The sequence below is a fragment of the Nesoenas mayeri genome (assembly GCF_963082525.1).
Source record: "Nesoenas mayeri genome assembly, chromosome: 4".
In the NCBI taxonomy this organism is placed as follows: Eukaryota; Metazoa; Chordata; class Aves; order Columbiformes; family Columbidae; genus Nesoenas; species Nesoenas mayeri.
In genome coordinates this window covers 67,757,167-67,778,313 of record NC_137540.1, presented here as the reverse complement: position 1 = coordinate 67,778,313, position 21,147 = coordinate 67,757,167, and the positions used below count along the sequence as shown (strand labels likewise).

General features: G+C 37.1%; 1 protein-coding gene across 2 annotated transcripts in view; it reads left to right on the top strand.

Moving 5' to 3' along the window:
- Positions 1-21,147, top strand: part of HTT (huntingtin) — an 84,779-nt gene that overhangs the window by 28,488 nt on the left and 35,144 nt on the right. For both annotated transcript variants that reach the window (XM_080343148.1, XM_080343147.1), the window contains exons 21-40: positions 17-117; positions 1,144-1,290; positions 2,596-2,716; positions 2,925-3,001; positions 5,209-5,360; positions 5,776-5,978; positions 6,815-6,941; positions 7,612-7,739; positions 8,761-8,871; positions 9,438-9,515; positions 10,161-10,384; positions 10,969-11,047; positions 11,181-11,342; positions 12,273-12,328; positions 13,036-13,184; positions 13,719-13,855; positions 16,673-16,789; positions 17,855-17,977; positions 18,513-18,751; positions 20,034-20,176. In XM_080343148.1, the coding sequence (XP_080199274.1) occupies positions 17-117; positions 1,144-1,290; positions 2,596-2,716; positions 2,925-3,001; positions 5,209-5,360; positions 5,776-5,978; positions 6,815-6,941; positions 7,612-7,739; positions 8,761-8,871; positions 9,438-9,515; positions 10,161-10,384; positions 10,969-11,047; positions 11,181-11,342; positions 12,273-12,328; positions 13,036-13,184; positions 13,719-13,855; positions 16,673-16,789; positions 17,855-17,977; positions 18,513-18,751; positions 20,034-20,176 (2,674 nt within the window). The remainder of the gene's footprint in view (positions 1-16; positions 118-1,143; positions 1,291-2,595; positions 2,717-2,924; positions 3,002-5,208; positions 5,361-5,775; positions 5,979-6,814; positions 6,942-7,611; positions 7,740-8,760; positions 8,872-9,437; positions 9,516-10,160; positions 10,385-10,968; positions 11,048-11,180; positions 11,343-12,272; positions 12,329-13,035; positions 13,185-13,718; positions 13,856-16,672; positions 16,790-17,854; positions 17,978-18,512; positions 18,752-20,033; positions 20,177-21,147) is intronic.

Below are 21,147 nucleotides of genomic sequence, written 5' to 3'. Positions count from 1 at the left end.
CTGCCTTATTTTCTAGCTATTAAAACTTCAGGAGAGAGTTCTTGATAATGTTGTAATATGTCTGCTTGGAGATGAAGATCCAAGAGTGAGACATGTAGCTGCAGCTTCGTTAATGAGGTATATGTGGGGAATTTATTTTCTTATTTCTAAAAAGGAGTTTGGAAACCTATTGCAGTTACAATTGCTGCCCGGATAAATGCACCAAACACTAAGAATTAGTTGGTAGCTTCTTTATTAGAATTCAAGGATTTAAGTTTTATGTTTAAAGAAGTTGGGAGCATGTAATACTGAATTCCTTGAATATTTGATTGTCAGAGGAGTCTCTTTCCTAGCTTTTTCAGACTATTAATTGCTGTCCATTTCTAATACCAAAGGACAACAAAGCCTTAAAAATTCTACCACTTAAAAGCATTTGTATTGTAGAAACAGCTCAGCAGAGAAACCATTGATATTGTATCGTATTTGTCGCTTTTATTGAGAGACTTCATTTTGAAATGGAGTTATTTTGTAACTGAGTAGTAACAAGATGAAGTTTTTCTGCATCTTTACTCAGTAACAGAACGTGTGGCAAGGTTGGAAAGACTTGACTGCCCAAGCTGCTAGAAGCTTGCAGGTCACCCTCTAAACATCCAGTATGGACATGAGTTGGAAGTACTGTCAGAGAACTTATAAGAAATGTGTACTGTAGTTGAAAACATTGTTCCAGAAGGCAGGATCTTATTGTATGTTTAAGTTTTGCTGTTTTGAAATCAGATGGTGAAAAATTGTCCTTTTCAGGTAGAAATTAGTTTTCAGTTGACACAGATAGCCCTGGGGAGATGGGGGAATACTCAGAGACAAGTACTCTAGTGAAGTGGTTGTTGTAGTGTGTATAGATAAGTATATCAATAAAACATTTTTAACTACCGTGTGTCTAGAGCAGTTCCTTAGCCCTGATTTGAGCTCCTTGATTTTAATTATTGTAAGGAAGAGCAGTTGTATGAAGTTGAATTCAGCTTAACAACGTGAGTTTTAATAAGAGTTTTTATTTACAATTTGATATGTTATTAGTGTATGCAGCTTTCTGAACTGCATATTAAATGTATTTTAAATGTACATTAAATTGTATATTACATAATTTCCTTTTTGATGATTATTATTTAGGCTCATTCCAAAGCTATTTTATAACTGTGATCAAGGACAGGCTGATCCCGTTGTGGCAGTAGCAAGAGACCAAAGCAGTGTCTACCTGAAACTGCTAATGCATGAAACGCAGCCTCCGTCTCACTTTGCAGTGAGTACTATCACCAGGTATGTTATGTGACTTGTATTGCTTTAAAAGAAATGTGGACCCAAATTTCAGTTCGTAGTGCCTAGAATAATCTTTAAATCCTGCAAATCCAAGTGCTTCTGAGTTCTTTTTCCGGTCTGCAGGTGTATCTGTGGTAGTTTTAGGCTCCACAAAAAGACTCACGTTTAAAGGATAGTCTGGTGTGTGAGTTACTGGTGATGTGCTCGCACATTGATTGCAGGGAGTCATTGTTCTGTGATAAACTTTAACTTGTCTTTGTCCTGAGGTCACCCTATTTGTCCATTACATTGCACAAGTAAGCACAGCTTTGCAAGCTAATAATAGAATCATAAAATAGTTTGGGTGGGAAGGGACCTTCAAAGCTCATCCAGTGCCACCCCTGCCATGAGCAGGGACATCTTCACCCAGATCAGGTTGCTCAGAGCCCCATCCAGCCTGGCCTGGGATGTCTCCAGGGATGGTTCATCCACCACCTCTCTGGGCAACCTGGGCCACTGTTTTACCACCCTCAGTGTAAAAAATTTCTTCTTCATGTCTAGTCTGAAATCATTTGTATCTATTATTGTTCTTTGTGTGTATTGATTAGGATTCATAACTCTTCACTCCCTGTTTAGTGATTGTGGTTGCAGACATCTGTACTGGCTTCTGATTTTGATAGTGTGATATTGTTACTGTGTTTTTGCTGTCAACTATACTTTCCTTAACTCTTCTGTTTAGTTAACTCTTCTGTTTAGATATCTTGTCTTACAGGCTGTATGAGTTGTATATATTTGTGTGCTCTTTGCTTCTATCAATTTGTCATACAAGTTTTTACTCATGTACCTTTTCCATACATGATCTTGATTGTTTCACTCAAGATTTATGTACTGTAGTATGGAAACAATATAACGTCTTGAGCACTGTGCTGTTTCAAATGCAAACCAGTTATTTTTCTATAGCAATAATGTTTTTATGGTAATAATCCAAAGTTTGAACATGCAGAAGTGTTAGATGAATTTGAGCAAAAGCAAAGACTAGTGCTAAATTGGTAGTGATTTCTAGAGTACCTAGCTAGGTATTGAGAGTTGATCTACTGTTTCTGTTTGCTACCAAAGAGATTTGATTAATGAACTAAAGTGCTTTTGCTAGTACAGAAGCAAAAAATGTTAAAATATAATAAAGTGGTATTTAGAGTGTTCTCCAATTTCTGTAGTTTACAGGTGGTCTATAAAATATGTAACAGACATTTAAGCCATAATCAGTTTTTATTGAGGTGTTTCTTATTTTAAGTACATGATTTAGTGGCATCAATATTTTTATTTCAGAACATATAGAGGTTACAATATGCTGCAAAGTCCAACAGATGTCACTATGGAAAACAATCTCTCAAGGGTTGTTGCAGCAGTTTCCCATGCATTGACAATATCCACTACAAGAGCGCTTACAGTGAGTTTTCTTAGTTGCTATAGTGGCTTTTTCTTTTATCTTTTTTGCTTGCTTTCTTTAAGTTTTTCCTGGGTGGATATGTTTGTATCCACAGCTTTGATACTGTGGCAAGGGCAATAATAATATATTTAATTCTCACTCTTTTGAGACTTTGTTGCAAAGTGTTCTAGTGATGAAACTGATTCAGTGCTTGGCGTTAACTTTTCAGTTTGGCTGCTGTGAAGCTTTGTGTCTTCTTTCCACAACATTTCCAGTCTGCACCTGGAGTGTGGGGTGGCACTGTGGGTAAGTTCCCTCGTCTGTTATTTGAGATTATAAAAATCATGTTTGAGAAAGAGAAGTTTGCTTATTTAGGTGTCAGAAGTCTGAGTTTAGATATGTGCTGTTAAGCTTATCTCAGCAGTTATTGAAGAACTTTATACAGAAGAATATGACATTAGGTTGTCATGATGTTAAGTGTCAGCACTTTGTCATCTCTGGAAGCACGATGTTATATCACAGGGTTTGGCTGCAACTGCTGTAATACAAAGATACATATGGTCAGCATCTATCAAAATAAGTAACAGGATAAAATTTTCAATGTTTTTGGAAAAAATGTTTTTCTTGTGTATTGTAGTATCTCTTTAAAATCAGGACATCATCATGTTCACGTTGATCTCATATTTATGTTGGAAACCAGTGGGTAAAAGAAGCTGGTTCATAACTGCTTTTTTAACTATGAAAGTAGGAGATGCACTTAAATTGTTCTCATTTGGCATGCTGAATAGGAACAGCAAGCAAGATATAGCCCCAACGTACTTATTGTGTGCTGTAACCGTGCAGTTGGTAGCTCCAAAGATTTGATTTTCCCTCTGATTATCAATGTGTTGGGCCACATGAGTTTTAAAACTAGCTACTGAAGATGTGCATGTGTAGAGCTGTTTGATTTTTAAATAGATTTAACATCATTTGCATTGATTTTCTTCATTGCTGTCATGTCTCTACTCTTATTTTACTCCTCTGGTATCCTGAAACTCTATTGCAAAAATTTATCTTATTTTAAAAACAAAACAAAACTCCCAAACCCAACAATAAAAAATGCCCCTTCCTTGGCTGCTTTTCTTGTCGACATGCCTTTTCTTCCCTTCCCAGCCATATGTGTGGTGTGCTCTGCATATCTATTCTAAAAGATGTCTTTTGAGCTGTAGGCCCAGTTTTAACCAATGAAGAAGGTTAGGAGGGGAGCAGTACTTAGCTGGAAAATAAAATCAATGCAGAATTGCAACAATGTGTCTTCTGCTCTACCCAGCCTAAGAAATTATATTTTTAAGATGCATCTAATATTCATCAGTGATGCGATGACGTAGCCTTTGCCCTTTCCTCTAATTCCTTGGTTTCAGATTTTCAGCCCATGTTCCTAATAATGTGGATTATAATTTCATTTTTGTGGAAACAAAATTGCTGAACATTTATTGTTCTGGGTAATAAGAACATTATAATATGGGTATTAACATGAGAATTTTGCCAGAATTCTTTCCTGTCTTAAGTATTGTTGTTGTTATGATGAAAAAGCTCTTGGAACTGCTGCATTCCAAGTCAGTACAACTCAACGTGGATTAATTAATGGGTTTCTAACCATATGTAAAGTAAACAACACTTGCATATGAAAAATCTTAAAAAAAAAAAAAAATAAAAAAGGAAGGCACTGTAATTACCCATGTAACTTTGTCAAAAAATAGCTATATTTAGTGTAAATTTTACTTTCTGAAGTTGCTCTAGTTGTATTAGACCAGACTGACACTGTTAGAAGACCTTTTAACATAAAAATATATCCTGAAATAATCCCTTTATTTAGAGGTTGCATAAAGTCTTGTCCCAAAAGAAAGTTGTTAGTATCGTGAAGGTCTTACAGCTTTGAAATTATGTGTGTGATTCACATATTATTGTGACAAACATCTTTTGGGGATACCTGCCTGTTCTTTTTAAACCTTGAGTTGTGGGAAAATGTGGTTTAAAAATTATTGTATTGTAAAATTATTGTAATTGTTGTATGCAGCAGCAAATTACAATCTTGGATAGTCCACCCATAAATTTAAATTATTTGATGTATTACAGTTGTTTAATTTAATTCTTATCACTTTAAAACAACATCTTGTTGCATTGGAACACTACAGCTTACATCTCCCATTCCTACCTTGCATAAGACTTTTAACTATTCCGGACAATACTGGTTAGCAATTAAATACAGAATTCCTCAGTTTATCAGTAGATGTCACTAGCAGCTTTGATATTTGCTGGTTTTAAAAATAACCTTCAAGAATACTAAGTATTGTCAGGTCTCTGCTGGAAATGTTTGAAGTCATACGTGAGTGTTAAATAAGTATTTCTCTAGTACTGATTATTTTTTTTTTCTTACATTAACAGTCCACTTAACTGTTAATTTTCTTAAGACTTTGGTTTTTTTCCCTCATTTTGGTAAGTTCAGTGATTATATTCCAAAATTAAACTTCCAGTGTTTCCCAGCCAAGTCCTTCAGATGACGCTCAGAAGGGCTGCACCATCGGCATGGCCGGCATGGTCCTGTCTCTGCTTTCATCAACATGGTTCCCACTGGACCTCTCTGCACATCAGGATGCTTTGATTTTGACTGGAAACTTGCTTGCAGGTAAGGCGGGGCAAAGAAAAGTGGGATTGTCCTGTTATTATTTGCCGTTAGCATCAGAAGGCCTGTATCTCATCCTATTCTGATTGTACACAAGAAAATCCTTGTAAGATTGAGCAGAAAAAGTAAAAAAGGAACTTCTTGCTCCTAGCAGGTTTGAGAAGATACTGCCTCCAAGGTGCAGATTTCATCTAGTTAGCAAAGGGAATGGGCAGTATGTTTGGTGCAATCTGGGTGAAAGAATTAACAGTTTTTGTTGTTGTTTAAAACTATGCACCTACTGTTGGTTTTGAAAATATAGGCTCTCTTTTCCCTATTTGACTTTCTGTTCGTATAGAGATGATATGCCTCTAAATTTTTCTAATACATAAGTCCAAGTTTTTATCTTTTTCTTTAAATAATGTAATTCCTGTTTCAGCAAGTGCTCCCAAGTGCTTAAAGAACCCCTGGAGTGCTGAAGAAGATTCCAACCAGGGTGCTGCAAAGCAGGAGGAACCCTGGCCAGCTCTGGCAGATCGGACTCTTGTCACTTTGGTAGAGCAGCTCTTTTCCCATCTACTGAAGGTCATTAACATTTGTGCACATGTAATGGATGATGTTGCTCCTGGCCCAGCAGTAAAGGTATATATTGAAAATAAGTAAATATAATCGTGTGACTTAAATACTGTTGTGATACAGATGTCTTCAAAGCTTTGCAATTTGGAGTTGGTGCAGGTAAGTATCTAATACCTTGACAATATGACTCGACTATGTTTAGGAAAGCAAGTAATATGAAAAGAGCATGCATATGGTTCTTCCACAGAACAGATTTTTGTTTAGTTCTGCAGTGTTTGTAATATTACCTCAAATTTTGAACTTTTTATTCCTGGTGACTTCACTTGAAACATTAATTCAGTGGGGAGCTTATACAGTAAAAGGAGTGTTGGATTGCATACTCTGGCAGACATCCGTTGACTTGTTACTTGGCTGACTGTAATGTACTGAGCGCCTTTCGAGGCTTAAAGCCACTATCTTTTGAATATCCTTCAAAATATTTTGACTTCTGAAACAGTTCCTATGAGATACTATTGGATTTGGGTTTTGTTTTGGTGGTTTTTTTGGGGCATCTACATTTTGAAACTGATTCAGTGACTATAAGGCAATGTTACTAGGATTAATGGTTTCTTCATATTTTAAAAATGTTAAAATTTTTTGGAAACAAAAGAAACTTTAGTCATTGAGCTCTGATTCCATCTCATTGGCTTATGCTGAAATTGAGAAGGAAAGAGGGGAATATATTAAACTTCTTCGTTTTCACTCAGGAAATACATGTCCTGAACCTGAGAGTTGAGACGTTTGAATTTAACTGGCAGTCAAATAGAGGGGAGTTTAAACAAAAGATGAATATGCTTGTGTTTGAGTAGAATAAGAAAAGCTAGTTGTGCGTACAAAATTAATAAAGCTTCTTTTAATTCTAGGCAGCGTTACCTTCTCTCACGAACCCACCTTCTCTTAGTCCAATTCGGAGGAAGGGGAAAGAGAGGGAGTCTGTCGAACAGGCGTCTGTGCCAATGAGCCCTAAAAAGGCGGGTGAAACGAGTCCAGGTAGGCACGTTTAGTCCTGTTAACCCTCCCACCTACCCATCCCCACCGAAATATAGTTACGGTGTAGAGAGAAGTAAAACTGAGTAAATTGTTTTCTCAAGTTTTAGTTGAAAAGGCTGGCAGAAGTTATTTTCAGCACTGCATTGCAGGAAGGGCAGCCGTGGGTGGGGGCTTATTTACTCTTTTGGGTTTTTTAAATGAAAATTAACTCTAGTCAAGGTATTTCTGAATCCTTTTCCTCACTTTTTTCTGAATGTACTCAGATGTTGACTAAAATTAAGAAGTGGTTTTTGCATGTATTTTATTTAAAAGAAGTTTGAAAATTGCTTTGCAACTTTTGGCAGGAGTAGCTTACATTATTCTTAGAAACACGATTCTGAATCTTGAAAACTTGCTTTTCTTAGTAATGAATGAAGGAAATAGGTGTTAATTCTGGTTTGTAAGTTGTACTTCTACTTCAATAATAAACCCTCTGGATTAATTTCTTTTAGAGGGCTAGTTTTCTGGAATGCTAGTTTATTTTCTAGTTGTACAGCATGTAATTTTGCAGTTTAAAATATGCATGCAGATTGAAAAAATGTTACTGTCAGACTGGGAAAATTATCCTGAGTTACATATCCTGAGCACCCTAGAAACAGTATGTTGTGCTAATCTGTGATATATTTTTAAGCTACTAGGCAAGCTGATGCTACTGGGCCTGTTCCAACAAGCAAATCATCTTCACTAGGAAGCTTTTATCATCTTCCATTATATCTGAAGTTATACGATGTCTTGAAAGCAACCCATGCTAATTATAAGGTACTGCATGATATCATTTGATTGAATTAGAATGCGGTTGGGTAATCACTTTGTATTTCTTTTTAACATGGCTCTGCTTGTATAAAGACTCACTTTTTTTCCCTGTGTAAATAGTTTATCCACAAAAAAACAACCCAAAATAACCCAGAACAACATAACCACTACCAATAAACACCCAAACAAAGCCCTCTGATAGGCATTGTCACCCTATTGCTTGTTTCTCTGCTGTCACTAATGCTGGTACCAAATGACCCTTCACTGGCTTGGCAATGCCAAATGCATCCCGGTGTCTGTTCTCTCTGCAGTTTATTCCAGGATGGGTAAACTTTTTCCACATTAGTTCAGGTAATAGAAGATGCTTTCCCATGGCACTTGGTGATCAAATTTGTACACTTCAAGGGGTGTATTCTTATTACACCTACTCTGTTTCTGAGAAATATATTATCCCTTCTCCATTACTCCTCTCTGGATGCTTTAACTTACTCAAGCTAGAAGATCTTTTTTTTTTTTCTGGTTAGTCAAAATGAAGTCCGGGCTTTCCAGCAATTCATAAGGAAGCCTAAGGGTGACTGTCATGAGGATGGAGCCAGGCTCTTCTCAGTGACAATCAATGGTAGGACAAGGGGTAATGGGTTCACAGTGGAAGACAAGAGGTTCCACTTAAATTTGAGAAGAAACTTCTTCTCAGTGAGGGTGACAGACACTGGAACAGGCTGCCCAGGGAGGTTGTGGAGTCTCCTTCTCTGGAGACATTCAAACTCACCTGGACATTTTCCTGTGTAACCTCATCTGGGTGTTCCTGCTCTGGCAGGGGGATTGGACTGGATGAGCTTTCAAGGTCCCTTCCAATACCTGACATTCTGTGATTCTAAGCTGTCAGTGGAGTTATTGAACTATGCTGAAATTTTAGGCAAAAGATCATTTTGTGTCAATACCCACTTCTTTCTGTAGTTTTTATCTCTTTGTCAAGTAATTCTTAAGAAAAAAAAAAGTGTTTGTTTTTTTTACTTTTTGGGATTAGGTCACTTTGGATCTCCAGAACAGTAATGAAAAGTTTGGATGTTTCTTACGATCTGCCTTAGATGTTTTGTCTCAAATCCTGGAACTTGCCACTCTTCAAGACATCGGAAAGGTATAAGATTTGTGTGTATTGTTTTTTCTTTTTTAGTTAAGTGTTTACTGGGGAAAAAGGACATATCATTGTTTTTAGAATTAGTACTGTTGAAACTGTAGTCCTAGAAGCGTTGTGCTGCCACAATGTTGGGTGAAGTGCCAGTGCTAAAGCAGACTTGCTGGGTTAAATTGTTACTGTTGAAAACTGGAGTATTTTTTTTTTTTAGTGTTTAAACTTTATATGGATATTTTTCTTTCCAGCATTATGGTTTGCCTTTAGTCATTCTTACTATATTAATATGTTTAAATACACTCGTGTTAAAGATACAAAACTGCTCTCCTTCCTCTTCTATGTCTTGATATTTTCTCTCCTCAACTGTTGGTGATAGGCATTGTCGTATTTTAAGACTAGGAGGCAGGTCTCGGATTTTTGTTCCTTTACGTCCTTCTACTATTTCCCTTAAATTTGTAGTTTTACTTAGTAAAAAAAAAAAAAGAGACATATGCTATTGTCCAGTTTTCAAGGTAATGCTTTATATAATGAATAAAAATGCAATTAGGTGCATTCTTTTTCTGCTTTTCTAGTGTGTAGAAGAAATTTTGGGATACCTAAAATCATGTTTCAATAGAGAACCAACAATGGCAACAGTTTGTGTACAGCAGGTAAGGAGGTAATTTTTGTGTGTTATTGGGAGGTTAATCCTGATGTCCTCTGGTTATCAATTGGATACTGAGACTGGCTGTTCTTTTAAGTGAAGTGATGTGAGGAAACTGTAGCCCAGGTGGAACAAGCAGAGCATGTTTTGTTTAGTTGTCCTGCCTTGTTCTGAAACATGATACCATCTGAATAATATAGTTACTTCTTGAACTGCTTCCGGTACAAAGAACCTTTTTAGCTAATGCTCAGAAAAAGAAGTTTGTTTCCTGCCTTCCCAAATGTGTTCTGTACCCAGTTGACTCTGTCAAAAACCTGAAATGCAAAGAACTGTCTTACTGATGGATTTCTTGCAGGCTTCCAGTTAAACATTTGGATTTCAGAGCTTAATTTTGGTGGGAAGCAAGCTTTAGTAGGCTTTTTTGAGTTGTCACATGGAAGTAGCTTCAGCTGTAAAAATGATCATATCTTTTTGTGCAAGATGTGGATTATTTATTTTTTTCCAGCTTTCTTCTGTCAGCTTGTGTTTGACTATATGATTCACAGTTTGCACTTTCATGTTTCCTCTTAGGTCTTTTTGGAGGATGAGGAATAAAGGTGGTTATTTTTTTTCCTGAAATGTTAACTTTTTCTTTTCCCTTCGTATTTTCTAGTTATTGAAAACATTGTTTGGGACAAATCTGGCTTCTCAGTACGATGGCTTGTCTTCAAACCCCAGCAAAGCTCAAGGCAAAGCTCAACGCTTAGGTTCTTCCAGCTTGAGACCTGGTCTCTATCATTATTGCTTCATGGCACCCTACACACATTTTACACAGGCCCTTGCTGATGCGAGTCTAAGGAACATGGTTCAGGCTGAGCAGGAACATGATGCTTCAGGGTAACTTTCTTCCTTATAGCATAATGTTAACGTGAATTAGAATCTCTATTTATTGTTTTTCATAAATGCAAATATCATAGGGGAGCTAAGTAACTTGAAATTACAGTATTGTGTATTATTTATTTATTGTGGACTTAAGCAGAGTAATTTGTCTTGGTAGTGAGATCCTGAATTCAACGCTGTATTGATTATCACTAATACGTTTACCAAATCAAAACTAAATCATTAAAAGGGATATCATGTTTTTTTTAGAAAGCATAATTAATTGCTTGTGTTCAAGCATGTATTGATATACAATTGCATTAATTTGCTAATTATAGCAAATAGTCAGTAGTCCTTAAAGAAAAGGCAGAAGAATGACTAAGCAAGGAATTCTTTCTCTACTAGATGTTTGTCCACACAACCGTGTGATTTGATCAAAGTGTACTGTAGGTTTTCTCTCCTCTTTTGTCTTACTAAGATTCTTGAAGCGGTCAAGTAGATAACAAAAAGTTGGCATTGGTAAAACAATATGCAAGGAGAGAGTGTTTGTCTCTACATTTTTTTTAAAGTGTATGGGATTTCTTTGCTTTTTTTTATGACAGATGGTTTGATGTGCTGCAAAAGGTTTCTACACAGCTGAAAACCAGCATTACCAGTGCGGCAAAACATCGTGCTGATAAGGTACTTGTATCTACATGCTCCTGAAAGAGCCATACCTTAGATTCAAAACAGTTTTCCTTCTTTAAAAACATATTTGGTTTTGAGTTAGAGACCTGTTCAGATATTAGATTACTTTAAAATCTCTCTGTTACAGAATGCTATTCACAATCACATTCGTTTATTTGAACCCCTTGTCATAAAAGCATTGAAACAATATACTACAACAACATCGGTACAGCTGCAGAGACAAGTACTAGACTTGCTTGCTCAACTGGTTCAGCTACGGGTTAACTACTGTCTTCTGGATTCGGATCAGGTTAGTACCTCACCATTTTTGCAGATTTTAGTACAGGGATCTAATCAGCGTGCTAATATTTGCGGCAAAAATACTTGCAGCAGTTAATTCATTGTAGTATAGGTGAAAACAAAGACTTAAGAAAGGTGAGACTCAATCCTTTCCCCAACCACAAAGAGCTTCAAATTTCTGTTTTTCTATTGCATATAGATTACTTTCTAAGCTCTGCAACTACTACCTAAGAACTGTTTGTCAGATTGACTTCAGGAATAAGATGATGTGGACAATACAATAAGTGTTCTCCAGTAAAACTTCATTTAAAAGTAGCAATACCCTCTTTCTATATTGAGAGTATGGACTTCAGTATGATAATGACCATCATGGTTGACAAGCATTATTTGGTTTTAATGATGGGGGAAGCTAGTGGCAAATACAGTAGTCTGTGTGGTTGTCCGTATAACCAATAAATTTGTAACATTAAATTGAAGTGGTTTATTTACTACAGTATTTTTTGATTTATTAACTAGTGTGAGTTGCAAGACATAACTTCCTCGTAACTTCATACACAGAAACTTTTTCAATGCATGGATACTTGGGATTTTATCTTGGTTTAGAGCTAGTTTTTTTGTTGATTCTTAACTTCTTGACTGTGATGCCTTAAATAGCATATGTTACGTGAGTGAGAAAGTTATATGTAGACTATAGGTATAATGTGGCATAAGTTCACGCAAACTATAATAAGCTCAAACATTAACAAGATTCTCAGGATCTTCTGTAACTGTGAAGGGAACACATCATAACACATTAGAATGAACTATAAGTACAAATGATTTTGAGTACCTGTCTTCTCTTTTTCTCCTTCCAAGACACGCACTTTTATAATTCTGTCAAAATGATTTCAAATGGGAATTAATGTCTCTCTATCTGTTGTACACTTTATTCTCTTTTTAGGTGTTTATTGGATTTGTGCTAAAGCAGTTTGAATACATTGAAGTAGGACAGTTCAGGTATGAAATTAGCAAAGATCCTTTGAACAACATGTGTTTACAGCCATTGCATTCTGCAGCATGTGGCGATTAGTTTTGCTGGTTATTTCTGCCTTATGAGAAACGGAGAGTTATATTCTGTGCAATGTTCTTTATTCTTTGGTAGCCCTTTCAGATTATTTAGGTGTTCTGTATGGCTGAAGAAGTTGGGAAGCAGCATGGAAAAAACATCTTAAGCTATGCTGTGCTGTTTCTCCACTTGGAATTGTAAAATCATTCCTTTGGGGGGCTCCCCAGAGCTGTGATTTCACCAATCAGTGCTCCATCACTAGGGTTCAGTTGCTGAAGTGAGAGCTATTTCTTCCCATTGTGGATTCAGTGTGAATCAATTTGTATTCTGATCATAAGCAGTGCAGTGGAATTTTTATTGTCAGCTATTTCTGTTTTTTTCTCACACTTGGGTTTATATGGAAAGCTAAGTCAGTTTTTTGCTCTGTTGGTGTCCTACAGAAATAGTCCCATGTATGTCATGTGCATTAGATACTATGTTATAATCATACCAACTGTCTAATTAAAAAAGCTTGAAAGAAATCCCTTGGGGAAAAAAAAAACAGCTGTATGAAAGCAGAACAATATGTTCTTAAAGAAATCTTACTGTAAAAAGATTCATTTTTACTGAACAGAGTTGTGCAATTCAAACTTGACATTTTTGCTTTTCTGATTTTCAGGGAGTCTGAAGCAATTATTCCTAATATCTTTTTTTTCCTGGTGTTGCTGTCTTATGAGCGGTATCATTCCAAACAGATAATCGGAATTCCTAAAATAATTCAGCTCTGCGATGGTATCATGGCCAGTGGGAGGAAAGCTGTTACACATGGTAATTAAAAATAAAAGGCACCAAGACTAATATTAAAATAGTTCAGCAATAAAACCAATATTGAGTACTAAGCTATAGAAAATTGTAATCATACTGATTGTTCCAGAAGACGCAAACTTTTACATTTTTAATACATGAAATAAGTCTCAGTTCCTTCGGGAAGTTTGTTGTACCCTACCGACATTGCTGCCCCATCTTTTGCATCATCCTCTACTTTCAGTCTTTAAGTCAAAGCATCTCTCTCATATTTCCCAGTGATTCTGCTGATAAATACTTAGAAATATATCTATTTTAGCTCTCTGAGAATAGGCAAATGTGTCTATAATATAAACTTTCTACTAGAAGTAAATGATGGACATCATTATGCATGTTAAATTTTGGTGGGTTTTTTTGTTTGGATTTTTTTTATTTTTAGGGATTGGTAAAACCTCTAATGAAGTAAAACATAGTGTACTTCTAGTAGCTAAGCTGTTAGAAGAAGACACTACTCTAGAGCGATTTATTGCATACTTAACCAAACAAATCTGATTTCAGCAATACCAGCTCTGCAACCCATCGTTCATGATCTCTTTGTGTTAAGAGGAACAAATAAAGCTGATGCTGGAAAAGAGTTGGAAACACAAAAGGAAGTGGTAGTGTCAATGCTACTGAGACTTATTCAGTACCATCAGGTAAGAGCGGAGGACAAAGTGGTCCTGGTTACAGTCTATAAAAGACTTTCCTAAAAATGCTTCAGGCAACATTACTGATTTTCTAAGCAAAACTTGAACAGCTGGACTCTCTGTGTGATCTTTCCTTATAGAAAGTGTATGCAAACTATTTTGGAGATAGGGGAGAACTTCTGCACTACAAATCAGTATTTCAAGTCAAATAACTTGTCTGTGGGACTTTATAGTCCAACCTAGGTAACAAGACACTGAAAAGCTCCAGTTAGGATCATGATCTTGACTGTTTTGCAGATAGAATAAACAGCAGGTTAGTAGAAGAGTTGTAGTAAGAGTTCAAGAAACTTAACAGGACTAGAAGTGGAAGAGAGCACAAGATTAAAAGAAACATCCTGCATAGAGATGATTTAGGTATTGCTGTAAAATAGCAATATATTCAATAATATTTTGAAACATTAATTGTTTGAACAGGGTAATGAAACTGGTAGTTAGACAGTCATTAGCACTTACTTTGCCTCAGACCTCATGGGTCTGGAAAACATATTTCTGCTTTGTAGGGAGTACAAGAATGAGTTTCTTTTAAACAAAGTGAACTGTAGAAAAACATAAAAGTAATTTTAAGAGAAGTAACATAATTAACATGGGGTCTTATTGCTTATTCAGGTGCTTAACAAACTTAATGTGCCTTTCCTTTCATCATGTGAAAGTGCAGTTGTAGTGTATGCTAATGTAAGCAATGTATTTTCTGAGAATACTTGGAAAAAAAGCAGTAAGTACATCTTGTCAAAATAATTTGTTAGAACTTTGTGTTCAGATTGAGGTAATTTTGTGTATCCATATTTTCTTTTGAATTTGTAGTTTTATAATCCTAAAATGACTAATATAACTATATGAAGTGACACTCTGTAGACACATGATGTGAAATAGTGAATAACGTTGTTACATAAGGTACTGCAATTGAGCAGATCCCCTTCTGACATTCTTAACCTGTTAAAGACCACCCATGCACTGCTCTTCCCACACTGTCCCATCTTTTGGTTTTATTCTCTCCTATTCTGCTGGTCCAGTTCATATAAACCAACCCCTGGGCAGATCTGTTGTTCTGGGGTGTTCTGCACTGGTGTCACAGTATCACAGTATGTTTGGGATTGGAAGGGACCTCAAAAGATCATCTAGTCCAATCCCCCTGCTGGAGCAGGAACGCTTAGGTGAGGTCGCACAGGAACATGTCCAGGTGGGTTTTGAATGTCTCCAGAACAGGAGACTCCACAACCCCCCTGGGCAGCCTGTTCCAGTGTCTGTCACCCTTACTGAGAAGAAGTTTTTTCTCAAATTTAAGTGGAACCTTTTGTGTTCCAGCTTGATCCCATTACCCCTTGTCCTATCGTTTGCCACCAAGAAGAGCCTGACTCCATCCTCGTGGCACTCACCCTTTATATATTTATAAACATTAATAAGGTCACCCCTCAGTCTCCTCTTCTCCAAACTAAAGAGCCCCAGCTCCCTCAGCCTTTCCTCATAAGGGAGGTGCTCCACTCCCTTCATCATCTTGGTTGCCCTGTGCTGGACCCTCTCCAGCAGTTCCCTGTCCTTATTGAACTGAGGGGCCCAGAACTGGACACAATATTCCAGATGGGGTCTCACCAGGGCAGAGTAGAGGACCTCTCTCCATCTACTAACCACCCCCCTTCTAATACACCCCAGGATGCCATTGGCCTTCCTGGCCACAAGGGCACAGTGCTGGCTCATGGTCATCCTGCTGTCCACCAGGAGCCCCAGGTCCCTTTCCCCTACACTGCTCTCTAATATGTAATTTCCCAACCTATACTGGAACCTGGGGTTGTTCCTGCCCAGATACAGGACTCTACACTTTCCCTTGTTAAATTTCATTAGGTTATTCCCCGCCCAACTCTCCAGCCTGTCCAGGTCCCACTGTCCCTATAATTTGAGAGGCTCACAGAGCTACACCTTTAACTTGTTTCTGTTAGTGCTGTAGCTGCCAGCCGTGGAGCTCCAGGGTTCAGTCATTCAGACAGACCTCTATTTGCTCCCTCATGACAAAGCTTTTTGGAAGGAAGGTTATCTAGTGATCTCTCTTTTTCTTTTTTCTTTTTCTCTTGAACTACTTGAATTTCTTTTACAAGTTCTCCATCTAACTTGTTTTCCAAACCAGATCACTCAGTCCCGCTTCCCAGTCCACATATTAAAATTCCTGCTTGCTGTGTCTTTGACCTGTTTGTCCTTGGAAGTGGCATCTCTATAACCCTCAAACCCATAACGCCCTCAGCTACTAGAGGTGACCCTTGCTGTTCTCCACTCTATGCTCTCCTATAGACTTTTATGTGAAAGTGACACATCTCAGGTGATTGTGCTCAAAACGAAGTCTGTTCTGTCTCCTTGACCAAGTTTAAGCTTTAGTTGAGCTCAAGCAAAGAAAAAGTATACATGTGGGAAATTGCTCTCTTCCTTCCTCCCCTTGTTGAGTATGCAATGAGGCATTTAGATTTACTATCCATTTTCCAGTTGTTTGAATAGTCTTCTAAAAACTGCCGTTTCAAAAAGACCAAGAAAACATTTTTTTCTGGTTTATAAAAGTAAATTGAAATTGTTTTTTGTTTTTTGTTTTTTTTAAGATCATACCTAAGAAGCAGCTTTTAAACTGAAAATGGGGTTTTAAAAATATTGCACGTTTCTCATATGGATTTTCTTTTCTTTTTGCTTTTTAGCAGATGGATGAAAGTGTAAATATTGCAATTACAGTATTACTTAAACATTTCCTGTTAGTATGGATGTTTACTTGCATTCTTTTGGACTTTACCTCAGGTGCTAGAAATGTTCATCTTAGTATTGCAACAGTGTCATAAAGAAAATGAAGACAAATGGAAAAGATTGTCCCGGCAAATAGCAGACATTATTCTCCCAATGCTTGCAAAACAACAGGTTGTTATACACATTTTTTAATCTATAAACATCTAAAATACATGTTATAACATATGTTATGTCATTTTTTTTTTTTTTAATATATGAAGACAAGTTTTCTGCAAAGTGTGGTTGCCATGTCTGGAAAAACAGTTACTGTAGGGTAAACTAAGTATTTGAAGTGATGAAGGTCATATTTAAATGCATAAACTATGTGCACTATCTTTGAGGATGTTTCCAGATGAAGCTCATTCTACTTCTCTTACATACATGATTATAGAAACACTTCAAGGATAAAAAGTAAAATGAGTGGAATTGAGTTGTTAATGTTCTTTGCTCTGTGATGGCAGATCCCCACTGCCAGGGGGAGATCTTAGGGATGAGGAGAGTGGGCAGTTATTGCAGATCAGACAACAGTTTTTGAGCAAAGCTGAAATGCTGGCAGATCAAAATTGCTGCTTCTATTGTATGAACCCATACATGTGCTCAACTAGCAAAATATTTAAGCAATATAGAGTCATCCAGATTTCAAGTCCACTCTTTTGCTTTTTGTGGTTGATTGTTCTATAATTTATATAAAAAAATAATCAAGTAAGATGTCCTGCCTCTGTTACTGCAGTGTAATACCATTGTAGCTGTTCACTTTTCTGATGACTAGGATTTTTTTTCTCCTAGTTACTGCATATGTTTATTCACAACCAGCATTGCTCTCTATAAATATACCTGGTAGGATGCGCAGGGAGGAGAAAAGTTTTAACTTTTATGACAAGTCAGTCTTCTGGTCTCATTCTCTGAATAGGACATATTTCTCCTAATAAAATACATGTGATAGGTATATCGAATTTCATATGATTTATTTTTTGTTGTTGTTGTTGCTCATGTTCTCAAAACTCCTGTGTAGGAAAGCCTGCAATGAAGCTTTAATTTACCTTTCATAGCTTTTGGTTGCTCTGAATTTTGTACTGTAGAGGACAGCTTTATTACACACATGTAATATAGACACGTTTAAAACATGCAATGGTAAGTTTGAGTTTCAGTAACCTTTAATGGACAATTACAAATTAGTTTTGTGTTTTTCTCTTACAGATGCATATAGACTCTCATGAGGCTCTGGGAGTATTGAACACTTTATTTGAAATTTTGGCTCCTTCATCCCTTCGCCCTGTGGACATGCTTTTAAGGAGTATGTTTGTTACTCCTAAAACAATGGTAAGCAATTGTTTCCAGAGAAGAGAGACTCCGAATGTCTTTTGAGCAAAACAAAAGAGCACGTATTTCTCTTTCTAATTTACAATGTGGTGTTAAAGTACCTGCAGCAGATTTTGGGAAAGAATTGGTTAGAACTAATATGATTTACCAACTGGGAGCACTTTATACAGGAACACTCTGCTTATGGATTACTTACCTTCATTTTATATTTTGAGGGTCAGGGCTGTAGAGAAATGTACTGTTATAATCAATTCTAGAATGCAATTTAATAGGTAAATCACATTTTTCTTATGCAAATATCAGTGGTTTTTATAGTTGAAAGATTATTTAACAGTGAATATAAGCTTGACAATTACCACAAGAATAGCAATGTGGAAGACCTGAACTTAGAAGTTATTTCCTGCTTGCTCCATTCTCAAAAGGGTCTGCTTTTATACAAGTTAATGAAAATGTTAATTTTTTTTTAATGCTTTCCTATGCTGTGTTGTTTAACTACAAAAGTATTCAATCTTCTGCATTGTTCTGTTTGTATTAGGCATCGGTGAGCACTGTCCAGCTATGGATTTCTGGAATTTTAGCTATCCTTAGAGTTCTGATTTCACAGTCAACAGAAGACATCGTTCTATCCCGTATACAAGAGCTTTCCTTCTCACCGTATTTGATTTCATGTCATGCAATCAACAGACTGAGACGTGGAGAAAATAACGTATCTGCACCAGAGGATCGCACCGAGGCTAAACAGGCTAAATATCTGCCTGAAGAGACATTTTCTAGGTGTGTTGTTTTTTGAATTACATAGGGGAAAGATTAAGATATCTGAGAAGTCACAAGTAAGTGGATGTGAAGAACTGTGTTTGGATTGTAAGCTGATATGGGAGGAGCGTGTGGAGGAAGCAATAATGAAATGGAAAGTAGAGGGAAGAGATGAGCAGTGTGTAGTAGGGACTTTGGACTGTTCTTATGCCTCTTCTTGAGCCAAGTGAAGGGCCTAACAGAGCTGTTAAAATGGGTAAATCCCGGACTTATTAAAATCAGATCAAAAAAACTTAGCTGATTAACCCTTTCCTCCCTTTGTGGAGACTGAAAGATGAGTCATCCCCTCAGCAGAAACCCAGGTTCTATACTAGAATCTTGGCAAAAGATGGATTCAAATCTATTAAGTCAGTCCTACTTTTTATTTCCTATTTTTCAAGAGCTGGCTTTGTCTCATTACCTTCCCATGCTGATGTTCTCAGAGAGTGACAAATTTCAGGCAAAAGTGTGGAGAGATGGCAATGGTATTATGTGGACATAATGCCTTAATGACAAACACTGTTTTATTATGATTGGAAGCATTTGAAATAGCTACTTGTTGAGGAAAATCAGAACTTTTTACTCAAGTATGGAACTTCAGATAGAAATAAAACACTGTTTGTTATCATTCAGCTCACTGTGAGAGTAATGGGTAGAGGGAAAAGGGGCTTCTGGACTCCCTTAGTGTGACCCTGTGTCCAAAAATAGTGACTTGAGGAACAGTTATGGCCAGGAGCAAGGATGGCTTTCCCCAAATGTGCTTTTTTGGTGTTTCTTTTGATTCCCTTCTCACCACCCCAGCAGCCGGAGGTTTGATATGGAATGTATGTGATAGAATGTGCATAGATGAGGCTGTAAACAGCTGAATTACTGTGAATTGCTGAGTTGTCCCTTCTCAGCTGAGCTGTGTTTTTAGCTCGTTGCAAATCACTATAAAGACATGGTAGCATTTTGAGTGTTTGCTGTGTGAGGTGGGCTGGTGTATGCATGCTATCACAACTTCAGCTGATGAGTAGATAACCCCGATCCCATCAATATATACTTATTGAAGTGCTTGCGATCATCTCTCTGTACCTATAGCAGTGTATTTGTTTTAGGTTAACCTGTTCTGTAGCATTTAATTTAGCATCCTATTCAGGATGAATGTACAAAGACTTCATATTTTATTTTTTTAATTTACTGAGTTTTGTAGGCAACCCTAATCTTACTCTGAAAGATGTTGCATTGATAGTTTTTTCTGTTGATTGTATACATGGTTTTTAAGGTTCTTATTACAACTGGTTGGCATTCTGCTGGAAGATATTGTCACCAAACAACTGAAAGTGGACATGAATGAGCAGCAACATACTTTCTACTGCCAGGAGCTGGGCACACTGCTTATGTGCTTAATACATATCTTCAAATCAGGTAATACTTGAAATAATGCCTTGTGTTGTAGTGTGCAGTGCCAGGGTGGTTCTTCAGTTCTGAGACAATTGCTGAAGGTGTTGAACCACTGAGAAGGAATATGTAGGTGCTGAAGACATTCTGTCCCACTCGGTATAAAGAACATCCCAAACTTTGTGCTCATGCGTACAGGGCGTATTTTTCATATTTCTTCTGCCTATGTGGAACAAAATGTAACTAGGAACTTCTCAACTCTACTTTTAAACTGTCTAAAATTTTCAAGTTAAAAAAGGCAAATAATTCTAAATTTGTGGCTGTATTCCTCTTTTATTTATTTTTTTTTTCCCGTGAAGTTGGAGATTGGTAGTTATGTCCATGCTTAAAATACTGAGTTGCAGACCACTGGTTCATACTCACTACAAGGTAGGTTCCCACTCCTTGTAATAATTAATAAAAAAATCACAAAAAAACTCCAAACAGCCAAAACCAGAGAAGTAGGAAAGGTGGTACTGTTCCAGCTAGCTGCTCTTAAGCTTCTTTCTTCAGGTTTGGGAATTCTACCATAGGTGTTGTGCTGGTTTTGGCTTGGATAGGGTTAATTAGTGCTAGCTAGTACGGTGCTATGGTTTGGATTTGTGTGGAAAAGCGTTGGTAGTTCCAGGATGTTTTAGGTACTGCTGAGCAGCACTTATACAGAGTCAAGGCCTTTTTGGCTCCTCAGACCACCCCATCAGTGAGTAGACTGGGGGTGCACAAAAATTTGGGAGGGGACACAGCCAGGACAGTTGACCCCAACAGACCAAAGAGATATTCCACACCATATAATGTCATGCTCAGTATATAAAGCTGGAGAAGGAGGAACAGGGAAGACATTCAGAGTTTATGACGTTCATCTTCCTGAGTAACTCTTGTGTGTGATGGAGCCTGCGTTTCCTGGAGATGGCTGGACACCTTGCCTGACCGTGGGAAGTAGTGAATGAATTCCTGGTTTT